This window comes from Microtus ochrogaster, chromosome 10, assembly GCF_000317375.1.
Source record: "Microtus ochrogaster isolate Prairie Vole_2 chromosome 10, MicOch1.0, whole genome shotgun sequence".
Lineage (NCBI taxonomy): Eukaryota > Metazoa > Chordata > Mammalia > Rodentia > Cricetidae > Microtus > Microtus ochrogaster.
The window spans coordinates 84,038,250-84,054,484 of record NC_022016.1 but is presented as its reverse complement, the minus strand read 5'-3'; the positions used below and the strand labels follow the sequence as shown (position 1 = coordinate 84,054,484).

At 54.6% G+C, this 16,235-nt stretch overlaps 1 protein-coding gene across 1 annotated transcript in view; it reads left to right on the top strand.

The window, feature by feature from the left end:
- Positions 1 to 181: 181 nt before the first annotated feature.
- Casz1 (castor zinc finger 1) overlaps positions 182 to 16,235 on the top strand; it is a 52,142-nt gene continuing 36,088 nt past the window's right edge. Inside the window, exons 1-2 of the mRNA XM_005353708.2 lie at positions 182 to 258; positions 652 to 690. Of these exons, the coding sequence (XP_005353765.1) occupies positions 210 to 258; positions 652 to 690 (88 nt within the window). The 5' untranslated portion in view covers positions 182 to 209. The remainder of the gene's footprint in view (positions 259 to 651; positions 691 to 16,235) is intronic.

Here is a 16,235-nt window from a genome sequence, read left to right as displayed (position 1 = left end):
AGCCGCGCGCGCGCCCGGCGAGGGGCGGTGCCACGGTGGCCCTGCCAATCACCTCGGCGCCTGGCAGCGCCCGGCCGCTCCCGCCCGCCCCGCTCCCTCCTGCCAAACTGTTACCCTGAGTGTTACCGTCAGGAGCAATGACATCAGGATTTTAAAACAACTTGTTATTCGGGGAGTAATCAGTTGCAATTAGGCATTAATTAAGTATTATGAAAGTTGATTATTTAAGTGAATTCGGCTTTCGACTCTCCGACTATGGTGAGTACCGGGAGCGGGAGGGGGAGGGCCGGGCCGGGCCGGAGCGGCGACCCCTGAGCTCTCGGGACGGGGCGGGGAGTGGGGAGGCCCTCGGCCTGGCGAGCCCGATCCCCAGCCTGGCCACGGCCACGGGCAATTTCTGTTTTAGTTGAGGGAACTCGGAGCCGCCGGGAGCGTGCGGGCCGGAGCGTGAGAGCGAGCGGGAGGCGCGGAGCAAACTTTCCCCGCCGCCGCCCTCCCGACCCGGCCTGGCCCGACGCGCGCCCCCCGAGCCCAAGATGCGCTTGGCCCGGCGGGGAGGGACAACAGGCGGGCGGGGACAGGGGGGCCCGCGAGACACTAAACACATTCTTTTCTCTCTTCTTCTTCTTCTTTTCATGGCGTTTCTCGAAGAGTTTGGGACCAAGGAGCGGAGGATGGATCTTGGAACAGGTACAGGCGGTGGGAACCCATGGGGAGGTTCTTTCACTTTTCTTTCGGTTCTTTGACGGAAGTTAGTATTTTTAGCCCAATGAGCTAGCAGCTGAGCCGAGGGTACCGGACAGGCGCCAAGGGTCTGTGCCCATGGTCCCTGCTTGCCCTGCCTTCTGGATGGTGATATTGTTATTTGTTAACTCGCTTAGTGGCTGTGACTAATTTGATGCTTGTCATTATGAAAGAACCGAGGGGACAGGGAGCTGGGGGGCACCCAGAGACAGAGAGGATTTAGGGGTTTTTTGTGGGGGTTTTTGTTCTCCGTGTTTTTTCTCTTGTGTTTTTAGACGCACACTTTTCCCTTTGCAAAGATCTCTGTGTGTGTGGCTCATGGGGTGTGTGTTTTTATTTTTTTAGTGGGGGGTGGTTTAGTTTTTGAAAGCAGCGTCCTGTTGGGAAAGGTGGTTAGTCTGGTTTCGGGGCGACTGTCTCAAGGTAAAGGAATTTAATTTATTTGGGACAAGGCTGTGTCGGATGATCAAGCTACTTATTATGGCTAATGAGTGTTTTTCACCTGAGTATCTGTGGGCTGAGGTGGCTGTTATCAGTTCAAAGTAAGGGGCCCAGGACACACACTCTCTCTCTCTCTCTCTTTTTCTCTCTCTCTCTCTCTCTCTCCCTCCCTCCTGCCCTCCCTCTGTCTCTCTCTCTCTCACTCAGCCCCCCTTTTAGCCCCCACCCTGGGAGGTGATGGTAGGCCAGACCAAAGACTCCATTTAGACATCTGGGTCTGGGGAGCCTGGCATGGGGCTAGGGCTGACTAGCTAGTGCCCCACTGGCCTGGGGCAGAGTTTAACTAATGAATTTGGTGTCTTTCTAGTTTGATTTAATTGTATTCGGTGATTCTCTTTTCATCCCCCGATCTGAGACCAGGAAGGGCCTTATCTTAGTTCTCTGGCCTTCTTCCAGCCTCCTCTACCGAAACCAACTTTGGGCCAGGACCCCTCTCATCCTAGGTCGTCTTCAGTGTCTTAGAGCAACAGAGGCTGATAATTCGTCAGAACCCATCCCGTACCCCTTCTGTTTCATTTGGGGAAGGAAAGGTGGTATTAGTTAGAGTTGGCATTAGAGCCTCCCAAGGTCATGGTGTAGTCCCATAGGACCCATACAGTGGCAGCTGCCTCTCTGAGGTCAAAGGAGAGGAGCAGGAGGCAGCAGAGGGCAGTCAGGGGTGTGTGTTGTGGGGGCAGGGAACCTTCACAGAGTTGTTAGGACAGGTGTGTTCTTGGATAAGGGGATGTGGAGGTCTCTGCACATCCGTGCCCTGGAAGGGCATGACGCCCCCTGCTGGGAATATTGAGGAAGGTGTCTTGAAGCCATTGCTGCCACCCTGCCCCTCCCTGTCCTCCACCCCAGGGAGAACCAGCCCGCCTCTACCTCTGATCAGGTGTCTCCTCACCACCCTTTCAGGACCCGCCCCCTTTTCTTCAGAAATAGGGCCCCCACCCATGCCAGCCAAGAAACAGACCTCAGAGACAGGCCCAGTGTTTGGCACCACCCCCTACCTGGCACAGGGGAGCCAGCTTATGGGCCAGCACAAGGGACTCAAGCATTACTCAGCTGGAAGGCGGGCCCTACCCTCTTCCTTCTGACCTGAGTGCCAACTGGAGCTGGCTCCCATCCTGCCATGCCAGTCTCTTCTAGGCTGCCATGGAGGCATGATTCCATATCCCTTCTGGGGAGTGTCATGATGGCAGGCAGGAGGCAAGTGACAGAACCTCCTGTGACATCTTAAGGGCTCTAGGGAGACTAGCTGCTCTCCACACTCCAGGGACAGGCTCTGGAAACTTTTCCTAGAAGCCGAAATGGCCAGGAAGTCAGCTGGAGCAGGGCACTCCCAGTGGGACCCAAGCCTGGACTCTGGCCACACAGAGAGGGAAGGTCCGTGGTGTCAAAGTTCTGTTTCCTGGAGTTGTCTAGTGATACCTCCCATCTCTTCTCTTCTCTGATCTGGGGAGTTTCACTTAATCTCAGCACTTCAGAAGAAAAGCACTTTCCCCTGACTTCACAAAAAGGGGAAGCGGACTGGGGCTCAGTCAGCTCTATCCTCCCTAAGCCCAACTCTGGGGCAGCCACTGTCATCCTCAGGAGCTCAGAAGGTCTGACCTCCCCCATGCACAGGGACATGCCAAGGCTTATTGCTGGTGCGGGGCAGTGCAGGGCTTCCTTCCTTTGGGAGCAGCCCTAGTAGCTCCTGCTAAGGGCCTCAGCACAGTGTAAGCAGGGAAAAGCCCTAGAGTTGTCAGTACCCAAGATCTCCAACAAGTACGAGATGGGGTTAACTGTCCCCTCTAGCTTCAGACACATGGAGGTCCTGAACAGCTCTGACCATGAGTGATTTCAGGGGCTGGGGAGAATTGAGGTTTCTCAAGAGGGGACAGGAGGATCTCAAGACCCTCAAGGGCCATGTGGACCCCTTTTCCCCCACCATAGTTCAGCCAAGGGCTGGATCAATCTGGACGTCTTTAGCAATAAAAAATGCCGATGTCGTCCTAATTCACCAGGCCCCGAGACGACAGCAAATTTACATTTTTTAATTAAACTAGCAGCCAGTTTTTATGAGAGGGGGTTGGGTTATGCAAATCAAATGGTTGTGTACGGAAGATTAGGAGAGTTTGGGAATAAATTCCACAAATGCTAATAAAAAAAAAAGGAGAGAGAGAGAGGGAGAGAGGGAGGGAGGAGAGAGGAAGAGAGGAGGACATGGTTCCATTAGGCCCTTTTAGAGTGATTTCCCTGGGGGAGGGCACTAGAGGGGGAGGGAGAGCAGGAAGGAAGCTTTCAAACACAGGTAGGTCGTCCTGTAGTTGGGAAGTTCCCAGGATTAGCCCCCACCCCCACCCCAGGCTGATTTCTGGGTCTAAACACACTGGAGCCTGGGCAGAAATGGCTACCTAAGAGCCTTGGAGCTGTGACAAAGAGCTTGCCCTCGATTATCTGGGATCTGTCGGTAAAGCCCCCCTTGAAAAGGGAAGTGCTGTCCTGTAGAGGATCCAAGCAGACTGCTCTGGGTGAAGGGCCAACTAGGCAAGAGATCAAGTTCAGAGGAGCTGGTGAGGGGCTACCCACTGAAGACTACGAGCAGACCTGTTGTCCGGACAAGTCTGGGAGGGCTCACTGAGCCAGGCCTGTTTCCTTGTCCTGCTGGTTCCAGGTCAGGACCCTTTTTCTTAGGCAGACCCTCTGCTCCCATGTCACGTGGGACTCAGCCTTCAATGACAGGAGGCCAGGAGAGATGAGGCCAAGAGAGCTGGCCCAGGAAACAACCTTAGGCAGGAGAAGGGCAGCAGACTCCCCCTACTTGTGTCTTACCCCAAGGAGCAAAGAACTTGACTGTCCACACTTAGCTCCGGCATCCAGAACATCAGCATGCAGAACTTCTGTGAGCCAGAGGTTCAAAGCTTGGTATTGCCGGAAGCGGAAGCTTCTACGAGCCCCCTTAGCACAAGGTACACTGAACTGGGCACACACCAGGGAATGGGAATGGTCTGTGCTACTTCTCTTGGGTTGGGTAAACTAGACCGTCCTCAATTTTCCTTCCTGAAGACTGTACTTGGCCAGATATACCCACTTAACCAGTCTAAGCTGGGACCAAACCGGGCACCGGTTTTGCTGGTCTGCAGGGGGCGGGCGATCTGGTGCCATCTTGGCAGGAAGGAGCCCTCAGAGCCGAGCACAGCATGGGCTGTCTTGGAAGTGGTGTGTTTCCTGGTCCCATTCAGACAGGCTGGCCGTGTCCCCAGCAGTGACACTGGAAGGGACTTGAGCATCAAGTGACCTTTAAGGTCTTTGACTACCAACTTGATTTTGCTCAGGGAAGCAGCAGGTATCCAGGAAAGAGTCACATGGGTGAGGGGAGAAGTGTATCATTGGTCCATCCTCAGCAGAAAGCATTTGAGACACCAGGCAGCTCAGGACGGTGAAGTGGCTATGAACCAGCTCTGATTCTGGTTCCAGGGCAGCAGAATGCCAGCTAATGGGCCTAGCATAGTCATCCTCCTAAGAGGCCCCAGAGAGATTCCACCTCAGACCCTCTTCCCTGGTAGGGACCTGTAAAGGGAAACCCACAAACTCTTAAGAGAGGCATGGGGTGGTGGGGTGTGTGTGTGTGTGCGCGCTCGCACAAGCGCACAACATCAGCTAGGCAATCTCTCCCTGCTCCCTGGCACTGCTGATACTCCCCACCCCCCACAGCCAGGGAATCTGGCTGAGTTGCAGCTTGAGTTTTTATGATGGAAAATAAAATAAATGGAGGCACCTTTGCAAGGCTGAGTCACTGCTGCAGCCTCTCCTCATTAAAGCTGCTGTCCCTGGCTCAAGTCCCTGCCCACTTCCACAGGCAGGGAATGAGGTGGGGCTCTTGACTTTTCTTTCTGGACCCTGCCAGGCCATTGCGGCTTCCCACCCCTCCATCCGCTACCATGGGCTAGTCCACCCTCATGAGAGAATCAGGTCTTCACCTCACCACCAACTCTAGGCCCCATGTTTTTTAAGTCTTGCTCAACCCACTCCTGCCTCTGCCTCCTTCCCCTTATCCCTGTCTTCCCCACTTTCCCTTCTCCTGGTCCTCGTGTTTAGAGGGGGAAGGAAGTTGCTCCAAAGTCGTTACCAGAAATGGGTCCCCAAGGCAAGCAGCAGCTGTTGGGGTGGTCAAGCCAAGGTCTAGCAAGTCCAAAGGTGCTGAAAGCCAGTGGCCCTGGGGTGTGGAGGTGAATCGGTTGGGCAGACTGCCGTACAGGGTGGTCTGCAAAAGGTGGGTAGGCTGGTGGTCCCGTGTACCCCTGTCTGGCTGTCTGTATCTTACACCTCAGGCTCTCAAAACACACGTCCCCTGTGAGGAAAGAGCCCCCAGGTGGGCAGTAAGGCCGCAGTTCAGTGAGTCCTAAGGAACTTAGCAGAATCAGGGTGGCCAGGCCCCCAGTTTGCAGGCACGCAGAGTCAGAGAGAGCTGGTACTGTCGCATGCTAAGATGAGGGACTTGGAATGAGGACCAGGATGTTCACGAACGGGTGGCCTTAGGGACAACCTCCTACATCTAGACTTCTCCCAGGCCTCTCCCCTCAACTCTGAGCAGTTACTTTCCATTGTGCAACTCCATTTTTCTGCCTTTTTGCCAGGCCACCCAGCTCTGGCAGGCAGGCCCTTCCTACTCACCTTGCTCCCCCACACCCCTTGCCAGCCTCATACCCAGTTGGCCCTAGGAAGAGATAAGAGATAAGAGGCTGGCTGGGGCCTGCTTCTCAGAGGAGCTGGCTATACCCGTGGCATTGGTATGCCAGGACAGCATTCACGTTCATGAGCCTCCGTCCCCAGAAGGTTAAGGCCAGGGCCTTGTTTTCTTCCATCAGTCCAGCTCTTAATGCTGACCATTAGCTGCTGTGTTGACATCTCCTCCCAGTACGTGGAATGGGGCTGGGGCTCATGCCTTCCCACCGTAAGTGCTGGTGCAATTGATTGATGGAGACTCCTCTTCCCCAAGTGCCTGCCCAGCTTCTGAGTGGGGCAGAAGGAGGAAGGCAGGAAATGGTGTCTGATTCCCTCAGGGCCTGGGCTTCTCAAGAGCTTCTAGGGCCTGCATTACAGGAAGGAATGGGTTGGAATCATGGATGGTGAGAGGGGGCAAGGGGACATGAAGACAGCTGCTACTAGCCATGAGTGTGGTATGGAACAGGGTGTAACAGAGTGTGAGGTCAAGTTGCTATAGGCCTTCTATCCCGTTTCCCCTCCTGGCCAGTAGACTTCACGCTGGGATTTCTGCTCTAAGCTAGGTTCTCTCCACTGTCTGACCAGTATAGGCAGAAAGGCTAGAATCAGGGACCAGCCCAGACTGCCAGAGTTTCAGAGCTCTGCCTTATGGTAGAATATTTGGGCCATACCGGAAGAGCCATGTCTCCCAGGCCTTCCCTCTGGGGTGTCCTCTGGTCCCACAGCCCTGCTAGAGGCCTAAGTGCTTGGCTGTTGAGACCGCTTTCTAAAGCCTGTCTCATGGCCTGAGTTGAAGGGAACGGACACCAGGCATTCCCATAGCATACTTCCCACAGCTGAGCTTTTCCTATGGGGCTCTGTCCTTGAATTAAGGGGACTCCTGAGAGGGAGTGTGCCTACAAGCCTCCAGAAAGACTTGTATCACTAGACCCAAAAAGGTGTCTTCTGCATGGTCTCCCCTTTCATTTCCCTCTGAGCAGCGCTGTTCTCCCTGCTGCCTGAGAGCCCAAAGCCACAGCAAGCCAGAAGGCCTGGCCCACTGAGGACTAACTGGGTATTTTGCTGACCAGCAGGGGGCGCCCTACTATATCTGCCCCAGCCCTCTCAATGTTCTGGGCTTGTGGGCCACCCTGGTCCAGGCCTTCTGGCTCTGGATGTGGGAGGGGTAGCCTCCCTTCCCCACCCCCAGAGGTTCCTTAGCTGAGTTTGTTTTGCCAGGGTGACCTGTTTAATCATCTCATTTTCTGGTGGCCGTTTATTCCTCGTTTCCACGGTTACGGCCCCATTAAGGGGAGAAGCAATAAGGCAGCGAGTCAAACAGGTAATAAAAACATTAAAGCCCTTGTGCACAGAGAGAGGACGGGTGGGGGGAGGGGGCTCAGTGAGGTGAGACGGCCCAGAGAGCAGCCGAGGTAGAGGCTGTCTGGCCGGGCCCCGGCCTCTGGAGGCTGTGGGAAGACTACTTCCCAAGACCCAGTTCAGCTTAGTCCCCAGTCCCCAAGGCCCTGGCAACAGGCTGTCTGTTGGAGGTAAAGCAGGAAGCAGCTAAGTGAGAGAGGGAGAGTAACCAGAGCTCCCCAGGACTGTCCCAGAGAGCTGCATGACCTGTTCCAGGCCAGCCAGGGGTGGGGGCTAATTTCTGACATTGTTTTGAGCTCTAGAATTTTTTCTGCCAGCTTTATCAGAAAGCATATTTGTGGTGAGTGCCGCTCACAGGGCCAGTCTGGTGAGTAAATATTCCTGGTGTGGACGGCCCTATGACCTTGAGAGGGAAGAGCAGAGCAGTGGGAGCCAAAGGCATCTGGAGGGAGGAGGGCCAAGAGGCCAAGATTGCGTGGTCTAGGTGGGAGACCTTTCCTGAAGGGCCAGGTGAAGGTGAGAGGGCTGGACTCCCTCAGCAGTGGTATATCCCAGACTCAGATGCCACCCCGTTCAGGCTGGATATGTGACTTGCCCTTGGTAGATGGGCCAATCCTTGTGGTCACCACAGAAGAGTTCCTTGACCGATTCTCCTGAGGGCTCCCTTCCTCTAAGTGGATGCCGAAAAGCTCCAACAAAAAGCCAGCCTTTTGCCCAGCTGGTCCGGACCCAGGGCAAAGAGCTCTGCTGGCCAAGGAGAAATGCCAGGAAGTGTGGGGATGGTGTCGGAGCTTCTGTGCCTGTGTGCGCTGGAACAGCCACTGTTGCCCTGGAGCCCAGGGTCAATTCACAGAGGGCACAGGAAGCCAGGACCAGTTCTAAGGTGTCTCTGGGTTATGGAGGAGGCTGTCTTTTTTTTTTTTTTCTTTTAAATCTTCTATACTCTGATCTCTGGCAAATTCACAGAGGCCTGTGTGTCTCTGATTATTAATTTCAACGTTGATTCTGACTAGCGAGGGGAGAAAGAAGGTGTGGGAAACGGGGGAAACCCTTTGGCTGGGAACTGTGCCTTGGGAGCAGGCCTAGATGAGTTAATATTCCGATCAAACAATTAAAAATAGAAAATGCTCCCGCGGCACCAGCTGCTGAAGCTCTCAACAACTGTCACCAGCGGGTTCAGGGGGCAGGTGGTACTGGAGGGAGCCTCTCCACACAAGGCAGGGTTCAGAGATATAGTGTGTCCACTGCTCTCTCAGGATCAGGAGTGGAGGTTGGGGCTCTGAGTCCCCTTAGGGGCCAGAGCAGGGCCTGTGCAGCCTCAGGGCTGCCTTTCTTCCCTGCAGGGCCCCGGTAGTATGGTGAAGTCATCGCCAGATGCCCTGGTAATTGTTTTAAGAATCCAACTTAAAATAAGATGAAAACTTATATTCCTGGGTGAGGAGCAGTTTCCTATCTAATAGTAAATTAATGAAAGGCTTACAGCAGGCCGCCTGGCCAGGAGGCTTGTTCATCTGATAAATCCGAGATCTCAGGCCCACTAACTCTAGACCTGGAAGTGCCCAAAGCCCAGACCCCACTACTGGTGTCCCCTTGGGATGCACCATGGTCTACTGAGGTAGAAGACACATCCCACGTGTTCATGGTACCTGCCAATGATAAGGAGAAGCTTTCAGAAACCGCAGTGGGAGAGCCTGGGTTCTCATTGTCAGGGGCATCAGTTCCCCAGAGAAGAAGGAGCTTCAGGAGCAGATCCCACACAGAGTATGGGCAGGATATCCACCTTCAGAACAACACAGTGAGCAGAGGTGAGGTCATCAAGTACTCCAGTTTACCCAGGACTAGACAGACCAGCATTTTATGAACACCCGGGTCCTCACCAGCTAAGGACAGTTGATCAGCCTTCCCTTGTGGTCCTGCAGAGGCTAGGGACCTCCAGAGCTAAATATGTCCTATGCAGGAGGGGTGACTTACAACTGACTCCCCCTGATACTACTCTGCCCTGACCCAGGCTTGCTGTGTGGCCTGCTGCGTTGAGGTCAGTGTGCGTGTCCTCAAGTGGGCACATAGATGCCAACTAGGCAGGACAAGACATTGCCAGGTGGGAATAGAAGAGGGCTATTCTAGCAATGGCTCTATACGCCTTTAACACGGAGACCTCTCTCTGTGGAACACAGACAGATCAGGGCATCTGGAGAGGACACGAGCCACCTGACCTCACACAGCCTCAGGACACACACCTGACCTCTACCCAGCACCTTCCTTCTGAGAGACTGAGAATGACTATCGCACCTAACGCTCGTTTCTCTTAGAAAAAGACAAGGTTCAGCGTATTTGGACTGTTTCACAGGTGCGAAGGGACGTAGCCTAGAGGTCGAGCTACTCTCTTAGAACTTGTAAAGCCCGCGCTTCCATCTCTAGCACTGAAGGGAGGGGAAAAAAAAAAACCCAAAAACCAGAAAACACAGGTGGGGAAACAGGAGGCCCATAGTCACTGCCAGACTTGTTCCTAAAAGCCAGGAGACAGACACAGTATGGAACTTCCTTGCCAGGGGGGAAGCAGGCTTCCCTGAGGGACTGTTCCACATGGCAATGTTGAGGAGAAATTACAAAGCTTATATCCCTGGGTACCGACTGTGTTATTCAGCCTGTGTCCCTGAAGGGCTCCAGATCCCATTACAGTCCCCTTGTCCCCTTGGGTTCCTCCCTGGGCCCACCTACAGTGTAGTGGCTGATGCAAATGGCTGTTAGGCTTCACAGGAAACCTGATTTTGCTGCAGGCCTTCTTCCTTCACAGCTCCTGAGAAAGGGACTCTCCTTTGTCCGCAGGGAGGGCCGCCAGGGTGGGTCACTCTTGCTTGTCCCTGGTGAGATGGAAGTGGGCAGGGCAGGGCAGACCAAAGTGCTTGTGGGCGCAGTCTAGACCCTGTGGTTCTCCTAGGAGGCGAGTCCTCAGGTTCATGTTTGTCCAGTGTGCTTCTGCGAAGGCAGAGAGGGATGGACGGAATGCATCCCCTGGACCACTCGGAGACCACTTCACTCAGTTCACAAGTTCAGTCGGTCCAGTGTCCCACTGCTCTGTGTTGCTGTAATTCACGGTGTTTCCTTGGGAACCACAGAGAGCAAAGTGGCCGCTTTGCAAACAGCTGGGTGGTGGGTTGGGACTCAGCCTGATCCCTGAACCAGGTTTGTCCCCTCTTTGCTTTATGGGTTTGAGAGGCCCTGACTTCTTGGCCAGATTGGACCATATTATTTTAGGAGGTAGGGAACATCTCAGTGTCTTTAGGGCAGCTTGGCAGGTACTTGGGGGCATAGCTACCCTGGCACCCCACATCCCTTCCACCCCAGAGGAGGAAGTTATGAAGTAGTAGGGTTGAGAATGTGTGCTCCAAGAGGGAGCCAGACCCATAGCTGGTGTGGCTGAGTCAGATTGGAGAGGAGGGGGTGAAACACTGGATGTCCGTGGCTGTTGGTTTTCCAGCTGACACCAGGGAATTCCAGGCCCTCCTTGACTAACTTTCCCTTGGCTTCAGGCTGAGGCAGCAGGTGGGTTAAGCTGGAGGGCAGGAGAAGTGCCTGCCTCTTCCACACCAAGCTCACCATCTCATACCAGTGGGGTCATGACTCTCTTGCTGAGAAGCGTCATTCTGGGGCTCCTTGGGAGTCTGCGGATGGCAGCAGAAGGTAGCTCCTCCACCAGGAAGCTGAGGCAGGACCAAGAGCCTCTGCGAAGGAGCCTGGATGTTTTCAGTTTCCAGGTCCCTTGGGGTCTCAGGGGCAGATTGAGACAGGCTCCTTGCAGGGGAGGTGTTAACAAACAGCAGGTGATTAAACATGACAAGCGGTGACATTTCTGTTCAGGGTTCTCAGTCCCGGCAAAGCCAAGAATGAAGCTATAAACCCTGACATTTTGTGTTATGCACTGAGAGGATTTTAATAGACCTCGCTCCCTCTTCTCCAGTCATCTTCTCTCTGTCTTCTCCACCCCCAGCACATCCACTACCCCACTGAGTGTGAGCTAGCATGAGTGAGCTAGCGCCCTGCCTTTCCACGTTGCCTGGCCTCCATTCCTGGCCAGGTACTGCCCTCCACCCTCTTAGGCTTTGATCTTTCCTGTTGTCCTTCTGCACACCCCCCTTGCCTCCCTCCATCCCCCCTTGCTTCACTTTCTCACCTCCTTTTTTTGGGTCCTGATCTCACAGCCTGTCCCTTAGCTGCGGCTGTCCCAGTTGTCGGGGACAGCAGGTGGCTGTCCTTGTGCCCTCTTTGTGCTCACGACATTTCCAGACAGACTTGAGAGTGGGTTAAGAGAGATTGTGGGGCTTGGTATGGCTCTTCCCCCATTTTTTTTTAAATCTCGTTTTCTCCTTTTTGGGACAAGGACAGAAGGCAGAGGGAGAAAATTGCCCTCCACTGCAAACAGTTGCTGGGTTTCTTCAGAAAGGCCTGGCTAGCAACAGTTGTTCCTCTTACAGAGAGATACAGAAACAACTGGGGCCTTCTTTGTTCCCTTGGCAGGGTCCTGTGAAGGGCATCTGGAGGTGAGCTTGGGGTTGAGGAGGGCAATATCCAGTGTCAGTTCAGTTCCAGCCGGGGAGTCCCCACCCTGACAGGCAGAGAAGGTTCCTAGAGCTAGGCAGGATCTGCTTCAGAAGTCAGGCCACACCCTGGGTCCCCCGCTCTGCCCTAGTGAACACAAGAAGCACTTAGCTTTCTGTGTTCGTTTCAGTAAATATTTATTGGGCCAGACGCTGTGCTGGCCGGCGGTTCTGTCCCATGGATCTCGTGGTCTAATGAGCTGGATGGATAATGAGTTGTTACTGTGGATACAAACAGGAACAGGGCTCAGAGATGAGGACAGGGGGACGGGATGACCGGGAGAGTGGACCTCTAAGGGATAGGCCTAGGATAAGAGGAGGTACCTCTGCCAGGGGTCAGCATACTGAAGGCCTGGGGTAGAAGAGTATGCTGCCTCACAGGTACCACCTGGCGTGGAGGAGATTTGGGCTGTGCCATCCTACAGTAGGTGTCCTTGGATCTCTGGGACCCTGAGCTTGCTTTTCTATCTACCCTTCCACCACTGCCCACCTGGGCCAGGCATGACAGTCTGGGTAAAACAGAATGAAGCTCACCCTAGTTCAGTAGACAGAGAGCAACAAGAAGCAGCCAGGTGCCCACAGACTGGAGCTGTGGCATCCTCTCCAGCCCCCTACTCCCTGTGGTGAACCCCAGGAAAGAAGCAAGAGAGAGGGTCCAGGCCATGTGATGGGCATGATGCAGAAAACGCAGGGCCAGGAAAGCCTCTTCACCTTGCTAACCCTAGGGCTCAGCAAGGCCAGATAAACTCCAGGAGCCTCCTGAACGCACGCTCTGCTCTCTTGATGTGTCCTTGCTAGCCTCCAAGCTTGCTGAGGCTTCAGACTATCCTCTAGGCTCCTGAGGGCCAGAGTGGGCAGTGCCAGTAGGGATTCAAGATGCAGCAGAGAAGCCCTACAAACCAGGAGAAGAAGGGCGCATAGTTACCTTAGAACTGGACCAGAGAGGAGCAATGGATGCACGGGCTACTGGGGGTCCCAAAAGAGAGGCACCAAATTTAGCTCCTCATCCACCAATAGCTGGCCTCACACCCTGTGCTAGGCAGCCATAGCCGTGGGGCACTGTGGGGCCTGTAGCCTGGAAGGATCTCATACAACCCATAGGACACTTTTTCTTTAGATATTTGCCTTTGCACGGGGCACCATGCTGAATATGCCCTACCAACACGTTGGTTCCTTAAGAGAGATCAGGCTGGCTTCCAAGAAGAGCATAGTGGGTACAAGGCAGACTTCAGAGAGTACTCCTTCTCCCACCTTCACCCTGCCTTTCTGACAAGCTTGGGCCAGGTCCCTCGATGCCACCTGTGTCACTCACTTCCCAGAGTCTAGCTGGAACTGCTCAGACCCTCTCAAGGGTCTTCCCTTGACAGCTGGGCTGGGGGTCATTGTGGAGAAAGGAGGGGAGAGGAGTCCTAGAACCCAGACTTGGCCTACTGCCCCCGAAGGTCCAGAGCCAGGTTTTATTATAATCCCCACATCCTGTTGCAGATCCTTAATCAGCTGGATCCCAGGTTGGGCTGGACCCTGTGGTGACACTCAGGGTTGTAGCATAGAAAACCTGAAGTGGAGTTTCCGGAGCTGGGCTTGGGGCTAGGAGGATCAGGCAGGTGGAGGGGAGGAGAGGGGAGCCAGCACAGCCGGAGCCCAGACCCACCACCCACCAACCAGGCTGGGGGTGGAGGAGCAGCTGTTGCAGACTGGGAACCATGGCTATGGGAGGGGGCACTAGTCTGTGGGGGCTACTGTGTTGCCTTGTGCCACCGAGACAGCTGGTCCTTCAGTGTCTCTGACAGTGGGCAGCAGCTCTAGCCAGGAGTCAGTGGAGGGAACCCTGGGTGACGGTGGTTCCAGGGTCTATGCAGACATGCCAAACTCCAAGACTTAGAGTGTTCCCACCCTGCTAAGCTCTTGGTGGGCAGAGGGCCGGAGGGCCCTGGCTGCTGTGAGCTTGGCTAGCCAGGGCCTGCAGCTCTGTTGAGAGGCAGCTGGGAAGGGGAAGAGCTCAAGCAGAGGCTGAGCTGGTACAGAGCACAGTGTCAGCCTGGCCGTTTAGTTCAGCCTGGTCCTGATGCGGCTGCACGGTGTCAGGGAAAGACCTAAGGGATAGTGGGAAGGACACCCCACCTGAACCTTCAGGAGATGAGGAGACAGAGTGGGCTGGCTGGCAGCGGGTGGGCAGACTAGTGTCTGTCCTGCCAGGGGCCCAGGCTGGCTCTGTAGACAGCCTCTTTTCTATATGGAAATGAAGAATTTAGGCTAATGGAGCTCAACCATCTCTAATTTTGCGATGGCAGGAGGATTTTGATTGAAAGTAATTAAGCAAGCTAGCTGTAAAATTAATTAAAGCAAAAGGGGGGGATTTTTTATTGGATTGGATAGCGATATAGCGTCTGTCAGGCGGGGGACGGATGGGGGTGACCTGAATCCTCTGCCCTCCCCCCTCCCACTCGGGACGTTTATGTCACTTTAATCTCCTTACAGCGGCTGCTGTGCATTTGTTTGAAATAATCAAGGAAATATGGTCAGAAATTGTCAGCTTTCAGATCTAATTTACCTGACGGCCCCTGCGCAAGCCGGCAAGGCCTGGGGAGTGAGCAAGCGTGAGCAGTGGGGGAGCTGAGTGGGCTCCTCTGCCTACACCCTAAGCCCAGGCACCCTCCAAGGGGGGAAAAGGTCCTGCTAGGTCCGTGGACACCTCTTTCAGCTTTGCCACCCCCCCCGCCCCGCCCACCTGCTGCCTTGCCCCACACTAACCAGCTTTAGGGTTTAGGGAATATAGGATTAGGGAGGTGATTGTAATTCTTTATTCCAGATGGCTGACAACTGCTAAACCCCTCCACCAGGGCCACAGTTTTAAAAATACTCTTAAATTAGTCCCCTCACGTCCCCCTCACTGTTGGCCTCAGTAAAAGGTTTGAGCAGTAGGCTTCGGAGATGGTGAGGGCTGCTCTGGACTGTCAGAAGCTGCCTCCCTACCCCTTCTGGGGCCAAGCTTACTCCAGAGCCTGTCTGTCCCAGGCCCTTTTCCTAATTCCAGGATAGTTCTGGCCCTGCTTCCCTTCCACAGCCCAAAGGACAGTGGGAGCTGCATTTCCAGTGGCTAAACCAGAAAAGGGCTAGCCTCTGCTCATGATGCTCTTGTAGACTTGGGGTGCCGGACTTCCAGCCTTGTACCCTGTACCCCATAAGTTCTGCTTAGAGCTGTTGGGATTCTTGGAAGGGTGGAGCAGTATGTGGCCTGAATCCTTCCCAGAAGGGAACCCCGTGGGGACCAAGGAAAGACTGGAACAATCTGTTTTCAAGGTTGTGGAAGGTTCCCTTTTAAACAGGAAAGGGTCTGGTGGTCTTCTGGGCATGAGAGACTCAGAATAGGGATTGGGTCTCCTGCTCTTTCTGGTCCTGGGCAATGAGCGACCCTGGTTTTCACCAAATCCTCTTAGGCCTCTGCCCCTTTGTAGTTCTAAAGTCTGGTGCATATCTAAGACAGCCTGCATCTTGGTAACTGTTCTCTAGGATGGGAGGGCACATGGGACCTGAACATAGGCTTCCCGCACCCCTTCAGGAATGCCTTGCAGAGCCTCAAATCCTTGCCCGTGCCCCTGGAACAGACAGCAGGTGGAGGGCTCTTGAAACAGTTTCACTTGTCCGCCTTAAAGCAGACCCATTGGAAGGGTTCTTTCCCCACCTGCCCTCCTTGGTGCCACCCAAACACCCTCTGCCTCGTCCTTGCCTCCCACCCCCAGCACGGCTCTGGGGCAGGGTGACTCAGGCTGCCTCCTCCAGCAGTGAGGGAGTGTGAGCGCCTTCCCAGCTCAACTGCCAATGGAGCATGGCAGCTGGAGGCTGGGGAAACATCACTGGGCCCACTCTCCCCCATTATGAGTCACTGGAGTAGGGGGGTAGTGAAGCCCCAATGAGCCCTACACAGAAAGAGGGAGAGAAAAGCTGTTGGCTTAGGACCCTGCAGCTCCTGGGGCATAGTTGTACGTGCCTGACATCCAAGTGGCACTGAGGTCTCTGGACCCCACACTCCCAGAAGCCCTTGCCTTTAGTGTCCATCTGCTTCCCAGGACCCAGATCTCATGAGACAGGAGAGTGGAAGGAGTCTGGCCTCAGCCTAGCCTCTTACCTACTCCAGCTAACGCTTGTCCTTTGATGTGGAGGGACCAGCCCAGGGACCTGCAGGGGAGGCTGGGAGGGCTCCAGCCTTTGGCTAGGGCTTATTTCCCAGCTGGATGTTGGTCTGGGACTGCCAATGGCAGGTGCCCAGGTGGAGGGAGGCTCTTGAGGATGATCCAGTCAGGCTGGAACTGTGAGGCATAGGCCCAGATGGAGCAGCTCAGGAGA